Source organism: Penicillium verhagenii (assembly GCF_028828195.1).
Source record: "Penicillium verhagenii strain IBT 33310 chromosome Unknown utg000007l_segment0_segment0, whole genome shotgun sequence".
NCBI lineage: Eukaryota > Fungi > Ascomycota > Eurotiomycetes > Eurotiales > Aspergillaceae > Penicillium > Penicillium verhagenii.
The window spans coordinates 1,594,766-1,620,075 of NW_026643171.1; the positions used below are offsets into that span (position 1 = coordinate 1,594,766).

At 48.0% G+C, this 25,310-nt stretch overlaps 8 protein-coding genes across 8 annotated transcripts; 3 read left to right on the top strand and 5 right to left on the bottom strand.

Moving 5' to 3' along the window:
- Positions 1–618: 618 nt before the first annotated feature.
- N7466_007278 (uncharacterized protein) lies at positions 619–2,461 on the bottom strand (the record flags this gene model as incomplete). Its single annotated transcript, XM_057166667.1, has 5 exons — positions 619–1,199; positions 1,267–1,570; positions 1,623–1,871; positions 1,936–2,193; positions 2,249–2,461. The coding sequence occupies 5 exons, from the start codon at positions 2,459–2,461 to the stop codon at positions 619–621; spliced, it is 1,605 nt and encodes a 534-aa protein (XP_057019708.1).
- Positions 2,462–5,870: 3,409 nt separating this feature from the next.
- N7466_007279 (putative zinc metallopeptidase) lies at positions 5,871–7,279 on the bottom strand (the record flags this gene model as incomplete). The annotated part of the gene is made up of 2 exons (XM_057166668.1): positions 5,871–7,141; positions 7,255–7,279. The coding sequence occupies 2 exons, from the start codon at positions 7,277–7,279 to the stop codon at positions 5,871–5,873; spliced, it is 1,296 nt and encodes a 431-aa protein (XP_057019709.1).
- A 2,791-nt stretch (positions 7,280–10,070) lies between these two features.
- Positions 10,071–10,292, top strand: N7466_007280 (uncharacterized protein; the record flags this gene model as incomplete). The annotated part of the gene is made up of 1 exon (XM_057166669.1): positions 10,071–10,292. The coding sequence occupies one exon, from the start codon at positions 10,071–10,073 to the stop codon at positions 10,290–10,292; it is 222 nt and encodes a 73-aa protein (XP_057019710.1).
- Positions 10,293–11,967: 1,675 nt separating this feature from the next.
- Positions 11,968–12,606, top strand: N7466_007281 (uncharacterized protein; the record flags this gene model as incomplete). The annotated part of the gene is made up of 1 exon (XM_057166670.1): positions 11,968–12,606. The coding sequence occupies one exon, from the start codon at positions 11,968–11,970 to the stop codon at positions 12,604–12,606; it is 639 nt and encodes a 212-aa protein (XP_057019711.1).
- A 1,141-nt stretch (positions 12,607–13,747) lies between these two features.
- Positions 13,748–17,634, bottom strand: N7466_007282 (uncharacterized protein; the record flags this gene model as incomplete). Its single annotated transcript, XM_057166671.1, has 4 exons — positions 13,748–13,894; positions 13,973–16,141; positions 16,665–17,299; positions 17,361–17,634. The coding sequence occupies 4 exons, from the start codon at positions 17,632–17,634 to the stop codon at positions 13,748–13,750; spliced, it is 3,225 nt and encodes a 1,074-aa protein (XP_057019712.1).
- A 393-nt stretch (positions 17,635–18,027) lies between these two features.
- Positions 18,028–20,835, top strand: N7466_007283 (S8/S53 family peptidase; the record flags this gene model as incomplete). The annotated part of the gene is made up of 3 exons (XM_057166672.1): positions 18,028–19,778; positions 19,846–20,161; positions 20,209–20,835. The coding sequence occupies 3 exons, from the start codon at positions 18,028–18,030 to the stop codon at positions 20,833–20,835; spliced, it is 2,694 nt and encodes an 897-aa protein (XP_057019713.1).
- Positions 20,836–20,845: 10 nt separating this feature from the next.
- On the bottom strand, positions 20,846–21,794 carry N7466_007284 (uncharacterized protein; the record flags this gene model as incomplete). The annotated part of the gene is made up of 2 exons (XM_057166673.1): positions 20,846–21,440; positions 21,514–21,794. 2 exons carry the CDS (start codon positions 21,792–21,794, stop codon positions 20,846–20,848), a joined length of 876 nt encoding a protein of 291 aa, XP_057019714.1.
- A 1,862-nt stretch (positions 21,795–23,656) lies between these two features.
- N7466_007285 (uncharacterized protein) lies at positions 23,657–25,071 on the bottom strand (the record flags this gene model as incomplete). The annotated part of the gene is made up of 2 exons (XM_057166674.1): positions 23,657–24,417; positions 24,477–25,071. 2 exons carry the CDS (start codon positions 25,069–25,071, stop codon positions 23,657–23,659), a joined length of 1,356 nt encoding a protein of 451 aa, XP_057019715.1.
- Between the last annotated feature and the right edge of the window lie 239 nt (positions 25,072–25,310).

Here is a 25,310-nt window from a genome sequence, read left to right on the forward strand (position 1 = left end):
GGTCATGGGGGAAAGTAGATTCATGTTCAGAGGTTGATAAATTGCTTATTTTGGTTTGGATTTTTTATGTCCGGTATGGTTTTGGGGACGTGGATCCTTCTGGGCAAACTTGCGCTGGCTTCAAATGTTGCTTACGCGACCGTATGTATGCACCTTTGTCAAGTGAATACGGGTGGTTGGAACGAAGACTTGAAAGCAAGTGTGTATAGTATGTAAACATGTGAATAACATTGAATCGATGGACGGATGTTTTGCCTAGTACCTCTAGGGCAGGCTTATCGAAAGAGATGACGTCTTCAGGGCTCAGGGTCATCAATGGATTTAAAGTTGAAAAACCAACTTTGGAATGGAATATACATAGTTCTTATATAACATTGATTATTATTTGTCGTCGGAGCTTGATACATTAATGATGAATGGGGAGTAACATGAATGATGAAATATGTAGTATCATGTATTTATCTCCAAGAGATCTGGATACATACTACATAGTCAATGGATATCTTATAGCATGTGTTCATCTTGGAACTTGAAAGTGCGCTTGAAAGGTGGAATCACTCAATCACGATCAAAAAAAAAGAATATAAAGCGCATTCAATCATTGTTGATGAACGTCCCTTACTCATTGTCCTGGACGTCGATGACGGTGGACTTGAACTTGCGGGCTGAGATCTTACGGTTGAACAGAATATCGCTCTCACGGTAAGAACGGTGCTTCAACTCGGGAAGGAAGAAGTAGGCCATGACCCAGCAGACACAAGCGGTACCTCCCCAAACGTAACCACACTTACCAGCAAGGTTCCATCCGGTGGTGTTGAGCATCTGTGAGGCCAAGTAGATCATGGGGATCTCGGCAACGTAGTAGGCAGCACGACCAACGGCGGTGCTAAGAGCACGGAGGCGGACGGAGGAGGTCTCGGAAATGATGGTGTATGAGATGGGACCCATGGCACCGGCGAACACGAAGGAGATAACGACACCAAGACAGGCCTGCGCGTAGTTGGTTCCGTGCGTGGTTGGGACGGAGGCAACAATTCCGAGAATGAAGAGGAGAGTAATATTGATGGCTGTGCCCCAGAGATAGATGGTTCGACGACCAAACCAAGATGTCAGGACCCAAGACAAGGCGTTGGCAACGAGCTGAAGACACGAGTTGATCAAGTTGAGCTTGAAAGCCATGGTTGTTGCGATTCCGGCCTCTAATTAGGATATCAGTGATTCGTTTCTCTAAAGTTTGAAGGGCTGTCGGGAATTGCAGCTACTTACGCTCGAAGAAGTATGTCGCCTGGTTGGCAATCAGGTTACCAGCAAAGTTCTGGGAAGCGTACATCAAGCAAGTGATGATTGTTCGGCGCAAATCGGTACCCTTGAGCAGGTCGAGGAGAGTAGGAGAACCACCGATCTGTGCCTCAATCTCAACCGTTCGTTCCATCATGGCAAGCTTCTTTTCCGCATCCTCGGGTTTACTTCCAAGGCGAACAATAGATTTGAGGGCCTGCTCTTTGCGCCCACGGCGAATAAGCCACCATGGGGATTCGGGGGCGAAGAAGAGGATAATGAGGAGGGGAGTCTAGAGAGGTTAGCCTTTGGAGACATAATTTTTGAGTTAAAGGGAAACTTACAGGGAAGATCCATTGCAGGGCAGTGGGTAAGCGCCAGGACCATTGATCATTGCGGCTGTTGAAACCCAAAGTGGCGGCGGCGACGATGATTGATCCAATAGACCAACTCATTTGCAGGGTGGCTGTACAGGCACCACGAAGACCGAGAGGGACAATCTCACTGGCATAGGCGGGGGAGTTGGCAATGAACATGCCCCAGGGGATACCTTCAAATGCCTGGCCAATGACCATGACCTCGAGAGAGTTGGCCTGGTAATTCGGTTAGAGGAGATGGTCTGGCGGTGATGAGTAAGTTTACGAGAAGGTTACTCACAAAGAAGGAAATGAAAATAGTAGCATTCATCAAGATCAGAGCCACGATGGTTGTCCAGCGGTAGCCGATACGGTTAGTGATGGGACCGGCCAAGAAGACACCGACAAAAGCACCACACTGGCCAGACTGGAAGAGGGCACTTTGCCATCTGGTTGGAATGGAACGGGAGCCATCGGCGGTCATGACACCGTAAGTGTTCTTGAAGTAGGTGAGTGCAACGAAGTTTGTGTTGAGAAACATATCAAAAGATTCCATGACCTTGATGGAGAATTAGCGGGTGCCCATGAAGCTGTGAAGCACACAATCGACTCACGATAGTAAAGCACATGGTGAAAGCCCAGAGACAGGCCCAAGGGTGAGCCTTGACATTCTCCCAGACTCCCATCTCATGCTCTCGGTTCTCAGCCTCGAAGGCATCCTTCAGCAGATCGGCATTGCCCAAGACCTCGGCATGGAGGACGTCGATCTGTTGAGCTTCGGCCTTTGGCTCGATCTCCGACTTTTGGTCGAAGCTACCGGCAGACATTGTGGGTTGGTTCACTGTTCACTAGTTGTCGATAAGTGAGGAGGAATGAAGAAACAAAACCACAACCTAAAAAAGAAGAAAGAGAGAAAGGTGGGGAAGGAGCAGGTGAGGATCTTATAGAAAGAAAGATCAAGTCACGTTTTTTTTCTTTTCAGTTGCTTCCCCCGTAGTTTCCCCTTTCATTGTGGAACGCGTGTCACACGTGGTTTTCTTGAGGGTACGTGAAAAATTCACTGTGCAAGTGAATTAGCGGTTGACTGATCCCGGTATCCCCAGACCATCTTCCCTTCTCGGCCCCGTACCCGGGGAAAGCTGGGGTGGCGTACTCCACTCTGGAGTAATCCCACCAGTTACCGGAGCGGGTTTAGCATTCGGGGCCAAATTGCAACTTCAACCGGTAACCCTACTGGACGGACGAAGCCGAGTCCAAGTCACACGGGCCCTTTAGTACGCATAGAATTGATTCACGCTTGAACCAGTTGGGAAATTATCCGTGAGATCACAGGCTGCAGCCCCGAATTATTAACGAATTGAACCCTTGTCCCGAACCATCCCATACGACCGAAAAGTCCTTGCTTTTGGGCTTTTGGGCTTTTGGGATTTTACTTTTGGGCTGGTCTAAGCTTTAAGATTTGGAGGGGGGCGTTAACTCTTTCCCAGATTGAAGCTTGTGTTTTTTTTTTTTTTTTTTCTTTATTTTTTTCTTTCTTTCAGGTAGAAAAAGTTCTCTTTGTTGATGCGAATACTCTCTCCACATGTTTCCAGGGTTCCTAGTTAACCTTGGTTAAATCGACCTAATTTTTTGGATTTTCTGGGGCCCCGGGAAACCAAGCCAAGCTAATTCTTATCTCCCTCAGGGGCTACCAGCTACTTTGGTAACACCAACCGTCTAAAGAAGACATGAGATCCCGGTCTGTACCGGAGAATTGCTAGAAATGTCTTGAATCGGTTACCTTTTTGGACCTTTTGGACTTTTTCCTTATTATATTTTTGAAAATCGGGTGAACCTGGAAATCCCGAGGTTGGTAAAGTAACGCCAATGCCAGCGCCACCAATGTAACTCGGAGTCCGTAACCGGGTAACGACTCCTAACTTCGGCTAAAACTTTTAGAACCGATGCTCGCTTAAACCTTGGAAATCCCGATCAATACCTTGAAGCTTTCTGACTGGACAACTACAGTTATGGAGATGGGCTGACTTTTTTTCTTGTGTCCGTTGAGACAAAGCGTATGCATCAAGCATGCTGGCCTGGCTTGGCTCCAGGGCTGACTTGGCTGATCAGGTGGTAAGCGCCAGATCAGCTTTGGATGACTGTTGTTCGGAATCTCGCCCCTCGCTAAACCAGATCTCTGTCTCTTTGAGGAAAATAAGGCCGAGATTGCGAAGCGAGCTCTTTGGGCTGTTTCTATAAATTAATTGACCGGCTCCTCTTGCACACCGGTTGTTCTCCGGCGGGGGGAAAAGCAGGAGTGGGGAGGTCGATTAGCGACCAGGATGCCGACCAAGATGGGCTCGAGGCCAGTATCGAGGTGGGGACGCGTAGTCCAGTTGAACTGGTTCCAAGTTTGATCTTTGTTCTCTCCGGGGATCCTTGTAAGGTTTGAGCTCATGATTTGCGCACGGGGATTTTTGCGGGGTTGGAAATAAGCACCTGAGGCCGAGCTCACGGGCGCCTGCCAAGGGAAATCATCTGTGCAACACGTACGAGGTTACACATTTCATGGCATGATAAGCTTTGTGGTCATGCGGGTAACTTGGAATGTGGGAAGTGATCAAGCCATGACACATGGCCATCGCTCTAAGGTTTCATTGAACCGTTATAAGCACTCTTGACCCCTGCCAGAACTCACGGGCCACTCTCGAGTACTCGGCCGAACCCGTTCGCGAGCAAAGGTAGGCAGCACGTGTGAAAATATTGTACCTTGATATTGTTTTCGCGGATAAAAACTCGAAGGTAGCCTTCAAATTTCAAAGTTCACTCCTAGGTATGCAAAAGTTCTTTCAAACCTCCAAACTGCTGCCCTCATTCTGAACTCTCGGGGCTCCCGAGTCCATCGGTCCGGGCCGATCTTGAAATCATCGGTAACGAAATGCGGAGATGAGCTTGGAAGAGAAGGGCATGGAATGTGACTCGAGTTCGACAGTCAAAGTACTCAATTGAGGAGAAGATATCACGATTTGCGACAGGAGAAGCTGGTTCTACAAGCTTGACAAAGTAAAGGGGTAATTCCGGTCATGTTGCACTGATGGCGTGATTATGGGAAAAGCGCTGTCAAATAACCATTACGAACCGGAGATTGGCGTTCCTGATATATGACCTGCACTTCGTGAGGTACTACTTCAAAAAGTTGTATGTTCTATATAATGTTTTCTGAATGTATCCACTCTGGGGCTTGTGGGTGAGGCAAAAAGATCCCTGGTTGGCCAAATTTCCAAGTGGGTAGTGGAGTGGATCAAGCTTTGGCCCAGCCGCCCAGGGTCCAGGGTCCAGTGTATATCAGGTATACTAAGTCATAAATTTGGCTTGATAAACTAGAAATAAGGAGTGATGAAAATAAGAAGCAAGAAGAATAATAGGATATGGTAGGGATAATTGATGTGTAGTGTAGTAAGAAATAAAAATCGATGATGAGGAAAGCAAGACTGCAGAAGTGGCAGAGAAAATAAAAGACGGAACCAACTTGAAGGAAGCTTAAGACTGGAAAGAATCTCGATGAGAATGATACTAGATCAGGACTCTAGTGTGGGATCAGTGGCAAGACAGACAGGGAAGGAGGCACCTATAGTCAAAGTGACTAGGGGCTCCCTTATATTTAACAATTTGAGGATAAATTCCATCCTGGCACCCACGTAGTCCAACTGGTTCCACCCTTCGGGACCTCAGCCAGCTCTGGATTTGCGGCCCCCACTTCAGGTACACTGGGCCCATCCACGATGGGGATACTGAGTAGTACGGCGAGCCTAAGAGTCGAAGCCTAAGTTGAGTGACAGCGAGAAAGTGCGCCGCGGACCTACTACAAAGTATCTGCCCTCTTTTTTTTCTTTTTTTTAAATTATGAAAGTATTTGATTTTTATCTTTTTTATTTGATTTGATTTGGATTTTTGAAGTTTGGAGGGAAGTTGTTAGTATGAAGCCGTGATGCATCGATGGTGGGAGCGAGTGACTTCTTTCTTGGGAAATCTTTAAGTATTTGTGCTTTTTGACTCCTTGAAGGCTGCAGGTTCGATTCCAGGACTGATCGGTTCAAATGTTCTTTTCTTTTACATCCTGCTACTACCATCTCTCTCTCTCCATCCTTATGGGATTTGATATCTTGGATCCCTACCATGATGATCTCTAGTCTTGCTTATTTCAATTATATTTCCATTCACTCATATCATATACAGTATACTAATCATTAGATGAACTCATTTCTGCTGCAAAAAGGTCAAGGCACCCAAAGCCAAAGCATCTATCCCAGTCCGCAAAGTCGGCTCAATAACAGGAGCAAACAAAGGAGAGTGGTTCATCGGCAACTCCTGCACAGTCCCATTCTCAACAGCCTCATCCCACACCTTCTCATCAATCCCACCAAACATCCACATCACATACGGCGCCCCAGCCTCCGTCGCCAACAACGAAAAGTCCTCACTAGCACTCGGCCTCTCCATATCAACCAGGCCATCCCCAAACCTCGCCCGAAACGTCTCCCGAATCGCCTCCACCGACCGCTCATCATTAACCGTCGCCGGACAAGACGACGTAAGCCTCACAGAAGGCTTCTCAACCGCCCCACCAGCCAAACACTCCGCCTCCACAATACGATGAATAGCAGCATGCACACGCCTCCTCACCTCGCCATCAAAAGTCCGCACACTAAACTCCAAATCCAAATGATCCGGAATCACATTCGACGAATTCCCCGCATGAATACTCCCACAACTAACAACAGCCAACTCCCCCGGCCTCACCTCCCTCGACACAATAGTCTGCAGCTTAACCACAATCGACGCCCCAATCACAATCGGATCGATCGTCGTCTGCGGCGCAGACCCGTGCCCTCCCCGCCCGAAGATCCGCACCTCAAATGCATCAGCAGCCGTAAGCAGCCTGCCCGCCCGCACATTCACGCTCCCGGCCCGCATCCGCATGACGTGCTGCGCAAGCACAAGGTCCGGCAAGGGCACCTTCGCGTATAGCCCGTCGTCGAGCATGGCGCGCGCGCCGTCCAGCGCCTCCTCCGCTGGCTGGAAGAGGCTGATTAGGGTCCCGCGCCAGTGGGCGCGCGCGGCATGCAGGAGCGTCGAGGCGCCCATCAGGCTTGTGACGTGGGTGTCGTGGCCGCAGGCGTGCATGACTGGTTTGCTGTTGCCTTGGTCGTCTTTGGCTGTGCGGGTGCTTGCGTAGGGCAGGCCGGTCTTCTCTTCCAGTGGGAGGGCGTCCATGTCTGCGCGGAGGAGGATGGTGGGGCCATCGCCGTTGCGGAGGACGCCGGCGACGCCGTGGCCGCCTATTTTAGAGTGGACTTCGAAGCCGAGGGTTTGGAGGTGGTCGGAGGCGATTTTTGCCGTTTGCTCTTCTTGGCCTGAGAGTTCGGGGTTCTGGTGGATGTGCCGGTAGATTTCTTCGTAGGGTTTCAGGTCTGGTCGGTATTTGTCTAGGAGGTCGCTTAAGTGGCTGTTGTCTTTGTCGACGGTGTCTGTGTGTATGTAGGTACAGTCAGTATAAGCGCTAGATGAAACAAACGATGGATCGACTGGTGACCAGGAGTATCCGTCTTCAAATGTTTGTGGGGACCTGAGATATATTTACCCAGCAAGGTGAGTTTCATGTTCATGACGGGCGAATTTTGGTTGAATAGTGCAATTATTCGTTGGAAACGGGGGGACTAAGACTCCTTTAACTGTTTGCCGAGCGGGTATAGATTGTAGAGGCTAGCGGGACGCAGTCCTTTGCTCAGATCTGGAATCGACATATTTATGCTCGATGTTCTCTTCATAAGCGCTAAACTTTGTTCACAACGCGTAATAGGGACGTGATAAGTGGACTAGAGTCCACCGTGCTCCAATGACAATAGAGGGAAATTATCAGGCTACACTAGTCCGTCGAGGCTTTTATTTCCGAGTCGGCTTCGCCGTGAAATGGATTATCTAGATCGATGCTGATCTCGAAAAATGCGAAATGGGCGAGGTTGATCTTGGAATTCCCGAATTCCCCACTTTCCCCATGCACGAAATATTTCCCGGTTAGTGCTGATTGGCTGCTGCTTTTACGTAGTAAGTAGAGCTCTACACATGCACTCACAATATTTGAATCGCTCAGTGCTTGTTGCAAGGAACGGAAATCTAGTATGTGCTCAGTATTCCACTTCGAAGGGAGACGCCAATACTATCATTAATTGGGTGCCCTCCTTTGTTAGTAGTAGCTTTCTTCCTCTTCAAATGTTCCTCCCTCCTCTTGCTTTCTTTACTCAATCATTTTCTACCTGTCCCTCCTCTCCCCTCTCTCTATAAATCGCCTCTCACCGCATTCTTCTCTACAGTCCGCTTGCTATCGAGCTTGCATGACAGCAGAGTCTCTGCTTACCAGACGATATTCCAACAGGGGAGCGACTTTCCTCTTTTCAAAGCGACACATCACTGGGAAACCGTCCAAAGGGGCATTTCTGCCGAAAATCGACATCGAAGAAACTACAAAATTGGTTCATTCAATTAAAGAAAGCTTATCCATCCATGTGCGGCTACTGTGACGAACAGCTCGAGAGCTCGCAAGCATGGAAAGGCCTAATTGGTCCGAGAGCATCTGACAAGGGTCAAGTTGGTGGAAGACCTAACGTTGCACGAAAGCGGGAGTTGTTGAGCGAATGGGAATAGCAGGACACGCACCCCGGGCCGATCGACAAAGGAATGTATATCCGAAGGGCAGGGTTGTCCGCGACTCTGCGAGCAAGACTTGCGATGGCCGGCGTTGGGCGTGAATTGGATAAGGATAATTCGCGTCAGCAACAAATGGCTTCTGGGGCACACTAACCACACGACACAATACAAAGGATAGCCAATGCGTCGAGAACAAAGTGGAACCAGCCTTGAAGAATCACAATTCCATCGGATCGATCGCTCTGCCAGAGGGTACCACGATGGGGAAGATCCATGCATCGTGGAGGATATTTCTCTGCTGATCGGCATTGTTAGGGACCGTGTCAGCTGACCCAACCTAAGTAAATTCTTTACCAGATACTCATTACGAATACCATGCAGTCTTATCACATGTACCATCGATCCATACCAGGTATAACCGGGAAGGAAAGGCGGAAGCCAAATCCTCGAAGCATAGCATTATGCACAGCTGGGCACCTGGGCGTTCAAAGCCTTGGAAGAGTTCAAATTATGGAAGAGAAATGAAGAGTTGCTAGCTTTGAAATCCGAAAAAAAATATTGAATCGGTCAAGCTTGCCAGGATCGTCATTTTCCATGTCCGCGTGCCTGGTATACATGACCTCGCGGGGACCCGATTCACCCTACAACCCGCCAAGCTTTCTAGGGTTCAAAGATGAGACCCTCAATGATGTTGACTCAGGTGGCAAATATCACTCCAAGACAAGAGACTGATGCCTATTCTGATTCTAAAAGATAGACTTCAGCTGACGATCAGAATTTTCAACTCCGATCGCGAACAACGTTTTCTGCCTTGCGCTTGGACCAAGTATATCAGCCACAAACTAGAAAAAAAAGGGTCTATTCACCACACACCAAGCCATTCTACAGGCTACACTGCAGATGCTTGACTGGGGTCAAACTCAGTTTTGTCCTTTCCGTCTGACATTGATTTTTCTTTGTTGCCAATGGTGTCACGGGTTCATGTAGCAGTTCTCAGATCTCTCCTACGGGCCGGTCCCCACTAGTGGAGCCCACGATATGCCTCAGCCACTCACGGCCTGCGATCCACACGAGAAAAAAAAATTCAACAACCAGCAAAAAGAGAAGGCCAGATTGTCTGGATTAGAACCGAACGCGGGGGTCGAACCCGCAACCTTGAGATTAAGAGTCTCACGCTCTACCGATTGAGCTAGCCCGGCTGGGCTTGGAGAAGGGCTGGGAGGATGGCTCTATGAAGTGCTGGGTAGATACCAGATATGAAAGATACAAAATGAGCAAAAAGAGAATCCAGATTTCTCTGATTTGAACCGAACGCGGGGGTCGAACCCGCAACCTTGAGATTAAGAGTCTCACGCTCTACCGATTGAGCTAGCCCGGCTGGGCTTGTAGACGGGCTGGAGAGATGGCGTTTTGAAGCCCACGAGGGTACCGGATAGGAAAGAGGCAAAAAGAGAAGGTCAGATTACTCTGGATTTGAACCGAACGCGGGGGTCGAACCCGCAACCTTGAGATTAAGAGTCTCACGCTCTACCGATTGAGCTAGCCCGGCCGGGCTTGAAGACGGGCTCGAAAGATGGCTTCATGAAGCCTGGCAATGTATCAAATGGGACAAGAAGCAAAAAAGGAATCCAGATGTCTGAATTCATGGTTAGAACCGAACGCGGGGGTCGAACCCGCAACCTTGAGATTAAGAGTCTCACGCTCTACCGATTGAGCTAGCCCGGCGGGCTTGTTGAAGACGCAGGCCAAAAAATGACTCAGATTGGACATCGGGATCGGTATTCCTGGTCCAAGAGTGAGTATCTAGTCCGGTCGGGGGCCGCCCGGCGACAGACCGCGAATGGCAGCTCGGAGCAGAATGGACAGGAACACCCGGGTTCATCGCGCAAGACATTTCGTATTGACTTATACGATCGGCACCGATTGTCCAGTAGCGTCGCGGGCGGTGATTTTAGAGTTCGGGTGTGGTGTTGACACTGTTGAGGGTTTGACCCGGGTGATGTTGGGTTCAAGTCAGAAATATAGATTGGCGGATGCCTCGTAGGCAACCAAGGACATGGATGGCCAGAAGAGCCAGAAGAGCCAGGAAGCGATGTCGTCGGTGTTTAGTCGCTTCGACATGACCTGCAGCCATGCTCGTCATTATTTTCATGCAACTCTACCGACACACTCGCATTTGTGGCGGTGTATTCAGGAACAAGGGCCAGGTGTCAGCATGGGAGCGATACGAGCTCCGACGTGGGTGGCTGGTGTGACGAATCACGACAAAGCGTCAGTGGCATATCGTGATTGAGGCTGTGTGTACTTGGCTTGTAATGGCCTCATCAGCCTCTTTGTGGCTCAAGGTCATGGAGGGGAAAAAAGAGGATTGTTTTGTGTTTGTGATCTTTGGGGTCCGCAACATTGTTCCCCCCCTTTTCCCTTCCCGACTGGCCTATTCTTAGCGGGAAGGGCTAATAATAATGATCGTAGTTTTGAAAGCCCCCAGCACTTTTGTATCACCATAAATGGAAATTACCAGAAAAGGAATGCGATCTATAATGGGAAATTTCAGATGAAACTTGACAATGGTTTTGGTTCGCTGTTGGTGTTCAAGGGGTGTCTCAGGAGACGCTTGTCTGGGGCAAGCGGTAGCAGAGCAAATGATGTCAACGGTGAATGAAAGCTAGAGCCTCAGGTCCATGACGATGTGGATCATGAATGGTGATGGATGCAAGTTGAGACAGATTGCAGTAATTTTTTTTCCGATTTAATCGGCAATCCTGGTGACTCGGGGCATTTTCGCAAGTGACTTAATGCACGAGACGCCCCCTTGGCGGGCGCAGGAACACGAGAGAGGCTCAAGCCACTGAAGAGGAAACCTTTCTCAATGGAGTAAGGTAAGAAGAGCGATCAAGGATCATCAAATGAGGAACGAAGTCAAAAACGAAAAACGAAAAACAATAAAAATAGAAAAGTCGAGAAATCGAAAAATAGCAGTGTTTGAGGTTCCGTTGAAAGAGGAAGATGCAAGTTCGGAGTCTACATTCAGTAAGTAAAAGGTGGCATTCACACCATCTTTAGACCCCGCGCATTTGGAAATCCACCTGCGCATGAATTGACCTTGATCTCGGCCAATCAAAGTAGACTTGTTCATTGACTGAGCCACATGCTAGCGCCCATGTACAAAGATAGTACGAGTACATTGGTTTTGTAGTGTAGATTGGTGGGGCCAGCGGGTCCCTCTGGTTATGACTATACTTGCACCTGGATTTTAACCTTGCAGGTTGATCCTTGACCCCAGGCTACAATCACTCGATTCCGCCTTGTGAATCAGTCAGAAAAAAAAAACTATATAACTTTCCCTCCACCCCCACCTTATACTTATTTCTTTCCCATCGTTATTTGTATCCAAAGTTCCAGACTTCCAAAGCTGTTTATCATACATCATACACCATCTGCCATCTGACACTTGATCATACTTCCAACACATTATCTATATTATCTAACACGGTCTTCAAAAACCGTCTCTACGCGTGACCCCAGGAAATCCATCATCGTGTCTCCCTCACGCTCAACTACATACATGGTCGACCCAAACACTTTCCTCACTACAGAAAGACCATCGCGATCACCATCGCGCCGCCAAAGCATCCACCGCTCCATAACAATGCCTACCACCGTGAGTTTCGAGCCCATCGTCGTGCGTAACCTGCACGACGATGAGAACCTTGTCCTGGGCGACTTCGAAAGCCACGTTGCCCGCTGCAACCACTGTGCCTTGGCCATCGAAACCAGCGAGAACTACCACTGCGAGCGTGGCTATCTCCTCGCCCTCGACGTCACCAAGTACCTGTATACCGAAGGTGGAAAGACATTCGCAGCTGTGGACAGAGATAATGGCAAGCCGCGCCGAGTCAAGCTGCCCCGAGACTCGAGTGCCACTCGCAGCCTCCTGGTTTCCATCGAGAAGGGAGTTCGACTACAGTCTCCTCGTCGGGGCCGCGCTCCTGCTGTCCAACGCCTCAGCCCTGTGATCTCCCACACCCGGCCCATGCCCGTCATCGAACAGTCTTTGCCTCGCGCCCTCACACCAGAGCCCCAGAGCCCACCGCTTCAGATCATTGAGCGCTCGCCATCCATTACCAAGCGCCATGTTATCGTTTACCCTCGCTCTTCTCGCCAATCTTCTCGCTCTTCCAACGCTTCCAGCCGCAGCTCGTCTAACCGGGGCTCGCTGTACATCCCCGACCACCTGGACCGTGAAGACCGCCGCTATGAAACCCGCGGCCACCGATACCACCGTTGAACACATTGCCCTCAAAGACAACAAGTTACAAAAAAATAACAACAACAACAACAACAACAATTACCCCCATTTTGATTATGATGTTGATCATTTGTCACCGTTGACGGTCCACACTCATTACCATTCATCACTCTACTACACGAGTATGAATGGCCCAGACTAGTCAGTCCAAGAGCTAGTCATTCGCAACAGAAGGGGAAACAGTGGCTTGCCTGGAGCGCCCACCCCAACTGAAATCTGTTCAATTCGGTCATTGAACTCGACATTGGAAGCGGAATCCCAGATCGGAAACGATCTTGTGTCCATTGACGTGCCCCACGCATCCTTTGACGGGTCCTATACTTCGGTTTTGCGGTCTAGGCCATTACTGGCGAATGCGACCCCTCTTTTAGTTCCGACTGTGTGGCGGCCGGCCAATAAGAGGGGCGCAGAGTTGCCTGATTTATGCATGCCTAGAATTTTGATGCATGTTTTTACTGGTTGCTCATATGTACTGTGTGACTCACTTGTGGACTATGCATAGTTCTACGCAAGATGAACTTGCTTTGAAGGAGATTGGAAAGGTGGCTCTCCTGTGGATGTTTTTTTCCCTTTGTTTCTTCATTTACTATGATGTTTGATGATAGTTATGATTTGTGCTTTGCTTATGAAGATTGAGGAATACGTCATGAAATGAGAAACTACTTACGCCACTGTGAAATCCAATCCATATTCCTCTTTTGAAATAAGAACTTGAAAGTATTTAATTTTAAGAATTGAGGCTGTTGGGAATCGGCCGCTAGGCCAAGTTGGAAACCCGATCTCCAAGGTTTTTGCCACCAGGTCACAGGTGTGAATTTCCCACCTGTTTGACTCACTGCGGGGTTGTGGGCCTGGACAGTGGAGGCTGATTTCGCGTGGGGCAAGGCACCCTTGTCCACCTGGCTATTATTCCATACCCCACCAGCACCTCGAAACACCTCTTTTGATGTTCTTTTAAGACCTTTTCTTCCAAATATGACGGACAGGATTCAAGTATGACGTGAATGCAGGTGGAGTAGAGTTAAGATCGGTTCAATAACGAAGGTGCCGAATACCTACTTGTTAAATGGCCTAGAGTGAATCATGCTCCGCCTCAGTCATGAGATATGGACTTGTGGGATCAATTGTCTTGCGAACGATTTGTGGAGGCCACGTCTTCTGCTGATCCGCGCTTCTTCGCGTCTAGGGGCGGTAACAAGTTAAAGCTGCATAATAAATCACTCGAGACCGTCATAATCCCGCCCCAGTTGTCGAATTCGCCACAATACTAGAAATAGTTAGCTGTGGGTGTCATTATATCACAACAGAATGAAACCAGAAATATCAAAACTAGATGGGTACTTACATTCGGGGCAGAGAAGAGTGTCACTAGAATCCGGTCCTGGTAGAACTCGTACCCATCTTCAACCACCATATGAGCCCGGCAAACAAGGTCAAGGTCATGGCGCTGGAGAAAATCTGTAATCACCCTCTTCCCAAAGCAATAACTCACGCCCCGCTCATTGGGCTCCCAGTCCTCCTCCATGTCCGCGGGATCACTCCAAAGGAGATCATTCAGGAGACCGTAATCCGGCACATCAGTCGGACGAGCGATGTTTCGAATATCATCAAAGTGCGCCAAGGCAGGCGAGAGCCCGCCATGAACGCAGAAAATCTTCTTAGCAATTATCGCGGCGATGGGCATGCAGTTGAAGACATCGATAAAAGTCTTCCACGTTTTGATGGTTGTTCGCCGTTTGCACTCGTCGTAGAACCCGTATACCCGAGTCACGTTGGCGCATTCGTGGTTGCCCCGTAGAAGGAAGAATGTTTGGGGATATCTCAGCTTGTAGCATAGTAGCAGGAGGATGGTTTCCAGACTCTGTTTGCCTCGGTCCACGTAGTCGCCCAGGAAAAGGTAGTTGGTTGTGGATGGATAGCCGCAGAGATTGAACACGCGGATCAGGTCAGTGTACTGGCCGTGGATGTCTCCTACTACCTTTACAGGGGCGTTCAGCTCTAGGAACACGGGCTGTGAGAGGAACAGCTCGCGAGAGGCATCGCATATCATATTGATCTCTGCGGTCTTCAGGCAAACACGCTTCGGGACACTGGAAAGACCAAGCAGGCGTGAGAATCTGCCTCCCGAGGTCCGGACCGTAATGAGCAGGCGTGAGATCATATCATCCAGAATTGAGTCATTGACAACAGGCTTGCTTTCCAAGCGACCTGAAGGGGATTGGTCAAGTGATTCTGCCATGTTTTCTGGCCGGAAGTTAAGAATCGGTCCTATTGGTGTGTTTTCAACAAGAATAGGCTCGAGAGGCCGAGCTGACCCCCGTATACTAGATTCTGGCTGCGGCCAGGACCTAGGGGATTCAGAGGCACCGCTGAGCTCCCTAGAGCCCTGTTTAAAGAAAGCCTTCAACTGGGACATAGATGCCTCGTTTCCTTTTGGTACTTCCGTCGTAGGCAGCGGTGAACTAGATGAGCCACGCGAATCCTCCTCAAGAACAGAGTCTAGTACTGAGGGCTCCAAAGACTTTTCACTACTTGATCTAAGATGCTCCCGAGTGTCGCTGCTTTCTTGATGGGTCATGGGTATATGAGAATCAACCTGAACAGGGTCCAGAAGACGAGGATAATTCGTTTGTGCCAACAGTTGTTGGGGTGTTTCTTTCGTCGGAACGATTTTTTTGTCATCTTCGATATCACGCACTCGAGTACTATATCCAGAAATATCTGCATGATCCATTCCAATCTTCGTATCGGTCTGTGCCAAGGATTTTTGAGGTGTTTCTTTCGTCAGAACGGATTTTTTAAAAATGTCGTCTTGGTTAGCACGAGTTTTATACCCAAGATAGTCGTCTATATCATTGATTCTGCCCATTCTCGAAGCTTTTCTTGGGACGCAAACTGGCTGCTGCTGCTTGTGAGATAAATCTTGAAGTACTGGGTCATCAAAATTCTTATCTGCTTCCGGATCGACAGTCGCAAATCCCCACTCAAAGTCTCGGCACTCCCATATGGGAATATAAACACCAGAGGGAGGAATGTCAACAAAGTTGCCCCATTCTTCTATCGGACTGGAGCCCTCGAGGCTGGGTAACGATCTCTTGTTGTATGTTTTTGAGAGGCCATCTTCGCCCTTTGAAAAATTGTTGCGCAGTTCTTCCTCTGGGGCATTGATTTCTATGCCGAGAAACTCTCTGGCTGAGATGGATCCAGTATCTTCAAAGTTCAAAATTGTGGTTCTATCCGGATCGTTGTCTATGGTGCTCCTCTTGTAAGTTTTTGCCGCAGGTGAACTAGCACTCCCAACATCCGATGCCTCCGAAACTTCGTCATGATAAGGCGGGAAAGACTTAAGAGCAAGAAATCTCAAGTGCCCAACAATATGTTCTGTAATTGTACCTCCCTGCGGAGTGTCGTCGAAGCCACAAAGTGGACATGACTCAAACAATGGCTCGACCGCTCGGGCATTCCTGTCAGCTAGCACACGCAGCTGGGCTTCACTGAATGACCCTTGGTGAGCCTGTTGCATATGGTCTATGTAGCCATTTCGTGTCTGAAAAATCAACAATCCGTGTGATTTCGAGTTGCAGCGCCACCGCAATGCATGGCCTTGCATATGTTTCAGCCATTGTTCATTGTGACCGTATAGTTGATTCGGGGTTTCGCATTCGTCAAAAAGACAAACGTACGCATCCAAATCATTTTTTATATGAGCCCTGGGTTTTCAGTTAGATTCAATTTGATTTCAAATATTGAAAAATACCGTAGAGAATCGCTGGTGGTATGTACTTCCACTTTGCTTCATTCTGTGCCTCTCGTGCCGGAATGGCGTAAAAGCAAAATGGGCATGTTATTTCTCCAATCGCGTCGATACAGATGTCCCAATACGTTTCCAAGTCTTGCTTAAGATCTGCCTTTGCATTATTTCTCAACGTATTGATGGTTGATGGTGACTCGGTGACAGCTTTTTCGAACAAGGACTGGAGGAATAGCCTATATTCCTCCTCTCGTCCCCTTTTCATTCTTCTATGCTTTTTTCTCACACGACCGAGAGGTGCTGGTGGGAATGGTAATGCTTCATGGCTATCCAGGGCTACAGTCTTAGCAGCAGAGAATGTAGAAGGAGCTGATGCTTTCTTGAAATCTTCAGCGGCTAGAGTTGTTGCGGTGAATCCAGCCTGTGATTTTACAGGCAAATCATCAGCTACCGGTGGCGATGCCGACGGGATCTCAGGACTGCTGACAGCTGCCTTTTGTTGAGAATTCATCGGCAGCGCTGTCAACTCCGGTCGCGTTTTTGTTGGTAATACTTTCAATGCTTTATGACCAAAACGAGCTCTCTTGTAGAGAATCCGCTTTCGGCGAAGTATCATAGCCGAGACCAATCGTTGCAAGAGGTTATTATCAACGCTGCGGAATTTATCGCGGATATAATTCGTAAACACGAGCTCCAAGCACGGCTCCACGTCGTTCTTTTCCTCGTCACGAATTGTAAATAAAGTGGAAATCTTTTCATTCTGAGCCACGGTGCTCGCTCTTCGAATTGTGTTCGACAGTCGATGTAGGAGTGCTATTTGATTGGAAACTGCGCGCCTCGAGGGGGCTATCGACTCGGGTTCGGATCTAGGACCGGTTTCCAATACCCGAGGTCTTAGCATAGACTCCAAGAAATGGGACCCTACCATATCATTCAGTCTTTTTAATGTATCTTATCGCTTCATGATATCTGAATCACTCACAGCTTTCGACTTGGTCATCCAGCGTTTCCAAAAGCCCGATAATGACTTCATGTACCTCTTGTGCTTCTCTTAGGCGGTGATCCAATGAGGCGCGCCCTCCAAAGAAAACACCAATGCTGGCAGTCCAAAGAGAAAATCTTCCAAGTTGGTCTTCTACCAAGGCCATCTCCTGGGATGAAATCGATGCCGACTGCTCCAGGCATTTCTGGAAACGAGCCAAGCACCGGCCCGCTGCTTCTGCAATTGTCGGGGTGATGTCCAGCTTTGCTGCCATTTTGATCAACCAGGATCGCTCTGAAAAGCAAATTCAGCATGGATGGAAGAATAATTTAGTGGGGAGATGATGCCGCTTATGCGAGCAGCGAGGCTGAGGAGGGGAAGGCCCGGGCCGCTTGACCAAAACTGGCCTGGTGGCTTGGTATTGATTCTCGAACCCCAAGAGACACCGATAAGACAACACCCACAGTCTCTCTCTCTTTACCACTTTATCATCCCTGGGAATAAAAGCCACTGATTCATCCAAGGGAGAACCATGGCAGTTGTTAGAAATGTGGGGTTGTTGCTCCAGGTGTCGGAGATGTTCCGTCAGATTGCAAAACACCTCCGCAGTCATGGTGGTACAGGCGATTCCAAGCATTTTTACAGCAGCGTAATGGCCCATTGCCTAATGATTCACGACCACATTAGCCGCATCAAAACTCTCATAGCGGATGACAACAAGTTGATTACGAACATTTTGCTTCGATTTGAGGCGACAGTCGCCCCTGATATTCTGGAAACACGATCTGTGCTTCCAATCTCTGCTTACCCCCGGCTTGCAACTCTAAACGACGCGTGGGCTGATTGTCGAACTGAGAGCGGCGCGATTAATTTGGCGCTAATAATACGGTTTATTGACTTTAGAGAGGATCCCGAGCAACCGGAGAAGTTGATTGAATTTTTTGAAAACTGGGAAGATGGCTTCAGGAATCAATATCCCGACGACCCAGCACTGTGGGCTCGGGGTGATATGGAACGACCGAAGAAGAACCGAGGACAGCCTTCATACGCGATATTGAATGCCTCTCAATCACTCTTCCAAGCCCTAGTAGAGTCGAAGGATTGTACATGCCAGCCTGTGCATGACTTTAATGTTCGACTCTGTCTGGGTACATTCCAAAATACTCGAGAAACTGAGAAGGAGCGAGATCACAACTGTGGATTTGAGATGTTTCTATCTATGCAACAAAAATGGCACGAGGCAGATGTGTGTTTCGCCAAAAGCGCCGGAATCAATTTTGGGCAAGCAGAAAAGCCAGCGTCAAGTCCGAAGATCCCTGCTATGAAGATCAAAAATCTATGTGAACCTATCAGAAGAAGAAATCCCTTTGATCGCCTCAAGTTGCGAGTCGGAGAAGATGGAAGACTTTGGAAGCTGCGATCTGAAAGGTGTTGCTTCGCAGTGGATGAGACAAAAGCGCCGGTATCATTGCAGCACTTGATTCAGGGCCAGTATAGGTCGCTGACAGATAAAACAAAACGTATTCTGGCTGTGATGCTTGGGTATGCTGTTCTTTATCTCCACGAGACTCCCTGGCTTGCACCCTCCTGGGGCCCTTCGAGTATTTTGTTCTTTCACACCACTTCTTCAGCTATTCCTCTCAAACCCTTTATCCAAACTCAGCTAGCGAAGGATCTTTCGTCTAGTTCTCAGGAGAATGTCGTCCTAGACCCGGATGACTTTGATCCGGATGATCTAGACCCTGATGATATTATGATGCACCAGTGCCCACATCTAGTGACGCTGGGTATTGTCTTAATGGAGTTATATCTCGCAACACCATTCGAAGACTTAGCTAAGAAGTACGATGTGCCCCTGGACGATCGGACGAGATCTATCGATGCAGACCTGGTGTTTGAAAAGTGCAAAAATGAGATCCCGGAGAATTCACAGTTTCACTACGCTGTGAAAAAATGCCTCGACCCGAAAATTTGGGAGGATAACAATGGATGTCGGCTGGGTGATGATATATTGAAGGCGACTATATACCAAGAGATTGTCAGCCCTCTGGAAGATGAATTGAGCCAGGCGTTTAGCTATATCTCACTTGATCATCTCGATCGCATTGCACAAACTCTAGATCTTGCCAGTTGGGGGCAGGCCTTTCAGAGTTATCAGGCCTCTTCTCATACTGCTGAAATTCCCGTCAAAATACCGTTACGGCCGTCACACGGGGTCTTATCGATGCAAGATCTGAAGAATCAGCAGAAACCTTTGACTTTTTTTCAGGGGGCCTTCATATCTCCAGTGATGCCCAATTTTCAGCCCATGTATTCTATGATGTCCATGCCCCAACCGGAGAATTCGGTCCAGTCTCATTACCCAATGATGAAATTTTTTGATGATGAGACAATCGCCGAAGAGCATTCCGCAGAAGCGTAAGTCTTGCATTGACCTGTTTCCTGCTGCTTATTCAACTAATAGCCGATATGAACAAACTAGTAGGATCCAATATCACAACTGGCGCCAAAGATTCAAAAGTGTATACCAAAAGTATATCTCACGGACACCAGCGATACCGGTTAGAATCGCCATTTTCGATACGGGAGTGGATCAAACACACCCAGACGTGGATGCATGCGTTGAGCAGATTAAGGGTCGATACAATTGGACAAATGAGAAATTTCCCCAGCTGGTTGACGACTACGATGGACACGGAACTTTTACGACCAGCTTACTACTAGAATTTTGCCCTGATGCAGAGATCTATATTGCCAAAATCTCTGACGGAAAGCCAGTCAGCCCCAGTATTATCGCCAAGGTCAGATCGGACACTTTGCTTTGATGAGACATTACTGACGTGCACAGGCCCTCGACCACGCAGTCAAGGAATGGAAAATCGACATTATATCTATGTCTTTTGGTTTTCACTCACGAGATATCGAAGGCTACGATGAGTTAGAGCGTGCAATTCACAACGCATACTCCGCTCGTGTCCTTGTCTTTGCTGCCGCTTCGAATAGCGGCGCCAACTTGGACAGGGCCTACCCGGCCCGCGATGAAAATGTGATTTGCATTAACTCGACCGATGCTAACGGAAACCGATCATCTTTTAGCCCTACTGCTCTTGCAGACGCACTGAATTTGGCGACAGTAGGAGAAGCCGTGGAATCTGCATGGCCCATGCGTCTCTGCGATCCCCTGTCCGATACCCATACCAAACATAAATCGGGGACATCCTATGCCACCCCCATCGCAGCTACCATTGCGGGCTTTCTGCTGCAGTACACCAGGCTACATATTCCAGAGCATGCGCATCAATTGAACACACAGTCGAAAATGAAGGCCGTTCTGCGAAAAATCGCGGAGAAGAGCCTTGACTCGCGAACTCGCGATGACTACCATTTTATCGCTTTGAGTCTATTTCCTGATAATCTATTTGGAAAGGACCCGGAATTCATAAACTATACACTGCGCGATATACTCAACCGATAGCCATTGGAGACTATGCTGCACTGTCTGACGGAGGGACACCGATCGTAATCAGGTCGTCCCCTTCCGTCACTTGCAACTCTGTCCACCCGCCATCACTACCACCCACGACTACGAGCTCTTCATCCTCAAGAACTACAATCGCTTGGGGCTCTTCCAGCACCACAGGTTCGTTTCCGAGCATAGCGCCCTTCCTATAGTCCGCTGCTTCGCGCACCTCGTTCGTCTTCCGCGCCACTTTGACTTTCTTGACCCGGAATGCTAGAACAAAATCCCCACCATCTTCCCAATCAACACCAGACTTTTTGGATTGTTTGAGATCCACCTTCGGCCCTCCCGACACAGGAACCATGCCACCACTCCACACCGTCCCATCCACAGTGGCTTCAAGGTTGCCGTTGACCTCACGCCCGACTTGCGACCGGCCCTTCTTCGCCCCGTGAACAATTTTCAACCCCACGATCACGTACAAAGGTTTTCTGTATCGCGATCGGTCCAGCCACCGGCGCACTGCCGGAGACGCATCGACGATTTTCTCCTGTATGTAGACGGGCCGGGGCACGAACTGCGTGGTGGTGATGCTCTCGAAGCTCAAGGTCTCCTCGTGACTGCCGCGAGTCAGAACCTTCTCTCCCTACATGTAAATTCCAGACTGTATATTTATGAATCAAGGAATCACACCTTCTTTCCCACCCTCCCTCAAGATCAATCCCCAACCCCAAGAAAGAGAGGAACTGAGTCAGGATCCCGAATTTTCCCTCTCGTGTTTTCTCGCGTGAGAAGGTGACATTTTTTTTATCGGTGGAAAAAATCTCGGATTCGGTGGGCAAGGGTGCAGTGAAGAGGGGTTGCTCGGGTTTCTGTAGCGAAGTGATCACATTTCCCAGTTGAATGGGCCCGGTGGGCGGCGGCGGGTAGTCCCATGTGGGAGCGAAGAAAAAGCATGGGGTTTGATTAGCCATCGCAACTGAATTGATGATTTTTTCCCCGGTCTCCTAGTCTTTCGGCGCTTCAAAGACGCCTCCTAGAGTGGGACAAATATGTGGCCGCCAACATCATGAGGGGTACTATTGGTAGGTGCAAAGTGTTGCTGACAGTCTAAATGCGGGGTTCTCGCGCGTCTCCCTATCGTGAGGCCTTGATGTACTTACACTCACATGATTATTTACGGAATTGTTGTATCGCTCAAAATCCACCATCAGGATATTACATTCGACAATGCAGTCGCCCGTCCTCGCTGCTATTTTCAAAATGTTTCCCCTGGGAGCGAATTGAAGCATTTGGCGGAACAACTGAACAAGACTCCTTTATGACCCATTTCCAAGGTCCTACCCATTTATGGCCGTATTGAAGCCATGGTCGATAACCACATGCCAATCCTGACTGTTGTATTTTTTCGGTCCTTTTCCAAGAGTTTTCTCTTATTCTTTCTTCTTCAGCCCACTACTTCCAATCAGACTGGAGAAATCTGAAATGATTCTTAAAACTCAGAGCTGCTAAGGAGTCATTTTAGAAAATTGAATTCTTTTGCTAATGCATTATACAGTATTTCGTGGATCCTACAGCGGTAATTAAGTACTCATCACCCATGGAGCGGAGTGACTAAAATGGCTCCCAAGACTGTAGCCTCGTAAAGTGTCATTACCTACATGTATTTTCTCCTCTCTTATTTTTGGAATAGTCTAGAGAATCTACATCAATCAATAGTAGGACCTGGCCACCTGGCCCCGATCCTTAGAGGTCAAATTGGATATATAGAAGTCTACATATACATACTTTAAATCGTTTGAATGGTTCATCTTATTCCGCGTTCTCTAAACACAGTGGTATGTATTCAATATTCTTTTAAAGGCTACCTTCTAGTATTCAAACTTCAAAGGTTTTAACACTCAGTTACACTCTATAGAAATTTTTTTTTTTTTTTAAAAAAAACCCAATATTGTCATTACTCCAGACTCTACGAGTGTTCCTTGTGTGCTACAGGCCTAGAATATCCCATTCGTCCTTTCATACAGTTGCAATCAATTCGTGAAGTTTTACGTTCGCTCTATCTGACGGTGTCAGCCACAATGCTAAGATTTGAAAACGCATACCCGCCATTTTCAATTGCACCCGAAAGGAAGTTTTTAACTGCATCGATTCTATTTGGATGTAATTCTGTTTTATGTTGATTGCAAAATGAATCGAACATTACGAGGGCTGGATGAAGTAGAAGGAAGATAGGGTACCAAAAATTGTGGGATAGAAGGGGTGGATTATGGATATGGCTGGTCTGTAATCAACGCCTGACTGGACGTACTTTTCAGAATGCTTTGAGCTCTTATATAGAGAAAAGATCACGTGATCACGTTGAAACGGATTGGTCAGCAGTCAGAGAGTCAAGAGTGGAGACCTTTTTTATTTGACAATAGTCACACTACGGAACATGGCAGCATGGCTTACGGAACATTATGAGACTCTATCGGCCCTGAATTTACTTAAAGGGCGTTTAGGAATATTTTAATGTTGGAATATAACGTTTTGACTTAAACTCACCATTATCATACCAATAAATGTTTCTGTCATCTGATTAAATTCTTTCTGTACACACCACATTCACCACCCCTTTACCACCAGCTTGCTCTAAAAGCTTGCCCTTGAATAATTTGTTTGAGATACCAGTGGAAGCCCCGACATGATTTTGTTGTTTGCGGTGTGTATTGACTGAGTCGCAGATGCACTTGTGGTCTGGCCCGGGGCGACAGTATATGCCGAAGCTGAAGTAGCGGCTGCGGAATCGACCGATGGATCTCCTTTTTTCCGTAAAGGCTGTGACTAAATTCAGTCATGAGTGGATTGTCTTTGATAATACCTCGCGTAACCGTGATGGAGAAATCTTGAGTACCAGATAATCATATTTGTGCCTCTGCTGGCTGTGAAAACCTGCCAGTGACCCACTTGTGCGCCAGATCCCAAATTTGACCTTGTAGCGTTCACGAATTTGTTCCCAATTCAAGCCCTGTTCCAGTAGGTTTTGAACAAAAGGCACCGCTTGAGTTCTCTCCATCTCGTTTCTCTTGATTTGTCTTGCTCTCGTTGACATAGGAGTGGTTAATCTTCGTGATGTTGAGCCCGAAGAGTTTCTGTCGTGTGAGGACACCGTATTGGAATTCTCAGGTTCCGGGGGAGAGTTTGAGATGATCGGATTGTCATTCGTGATTGGATTTGACATCGGGATATCTTGGCCTTCGTTCTCGACAGGCCCCGGGGTTGATTGACGGCCATAGTCCACATTTATCTCTGGCTGTGGAGTATCCTCTGGACTTGTAGAATAACCAAAGTCACGAAACAACCGTGACCAATGGGGACGAGTAGGTTGGTCGTCTTGCCTGTCTGCAAACAATGGCTTGGATGTTTCTTCCTCGGTCAAGTCAAGCGCTTCGTTCTTAAGGGTCGATCCTTCACCACGCTCTTGAGGAAACCGTGGACTCGATGGTACAGCATTTGCGGGATCAGATTGATGTTCCTGAATTTGTATGTCATGTTCGAGGTCTTTGCAGCTTTCTTTCAAGGCTTTGTTGAACCTGATTAAACCGGCAAAGACATCTGTCATCATCAGTTAAGAAGTCCTTTCCGGTGAAGCACGAGCCGGGATGATTGTTTACCTGTTAGCTGGCGCGCTAGTTGAAGCGAGGACTCCAGCAACGCTTGCCTGAGCTCAAGCTCCTTTTTCTCGTCTCTAATCGTAGGAATACTGGTGATTCCAATAGAGAAAGTACGTAGAAAACTCATTTCTTCCTCTGAGATCTCAACCTGGAAGCCTTTCAACTCTCCTCGGTATACAGAATCCCCACCGTCTCTTCTGCAAGGCTGAATCAAACCAGCCTTCAAACCCTGGATTGCTTTAATCCAATCAGGAAAGGTGGGATGTTGGAGTTCTTCCGTTGGGCCGACTATCCGAGGGCCCTTTCGGTTCAGAGTTGTGCTAATGCATTTATTTGCCAGACTCCCCCAAATATGATGCTTGTTCTCGGGACTTTGAAGGGCAAGGCTTTTCTGGCCTTGTACAACATCTTGAAAATCCCCTAGGTAGTTCGTAAAAACGTCTAAAGATTCCTTCACAGTCTCGAAATCTCGAAGTTTGTCTGAACGAGCAGTCACCCAGTCCCAGTCTTGCACCTTGGAGATTTGGTATGGAGTCTGAGAGGCTAAGCTATCAGTTGGAGAGTCCAAATCCATTCTCACAGGAAGATCCGACATATGGTAGACACCAAATGGATCGCTTAGGGTAATTGATTGGGAAAAAGTGCAAGGTGTCTCCGCACGAAAGGTTGAAGGAAGGAAATATCAATAGCAATATCCAAGGAGAAATTATAACAGCGAGCGAGAACCAAACATTGAAGATAAACCACCCAAGTCATCTGAAAACTGGCAACTAGGTACTACACCATTCAAATTTTCATTACGTATCTCCCCCTTTTCCTTTCTTTTGTTGAGAA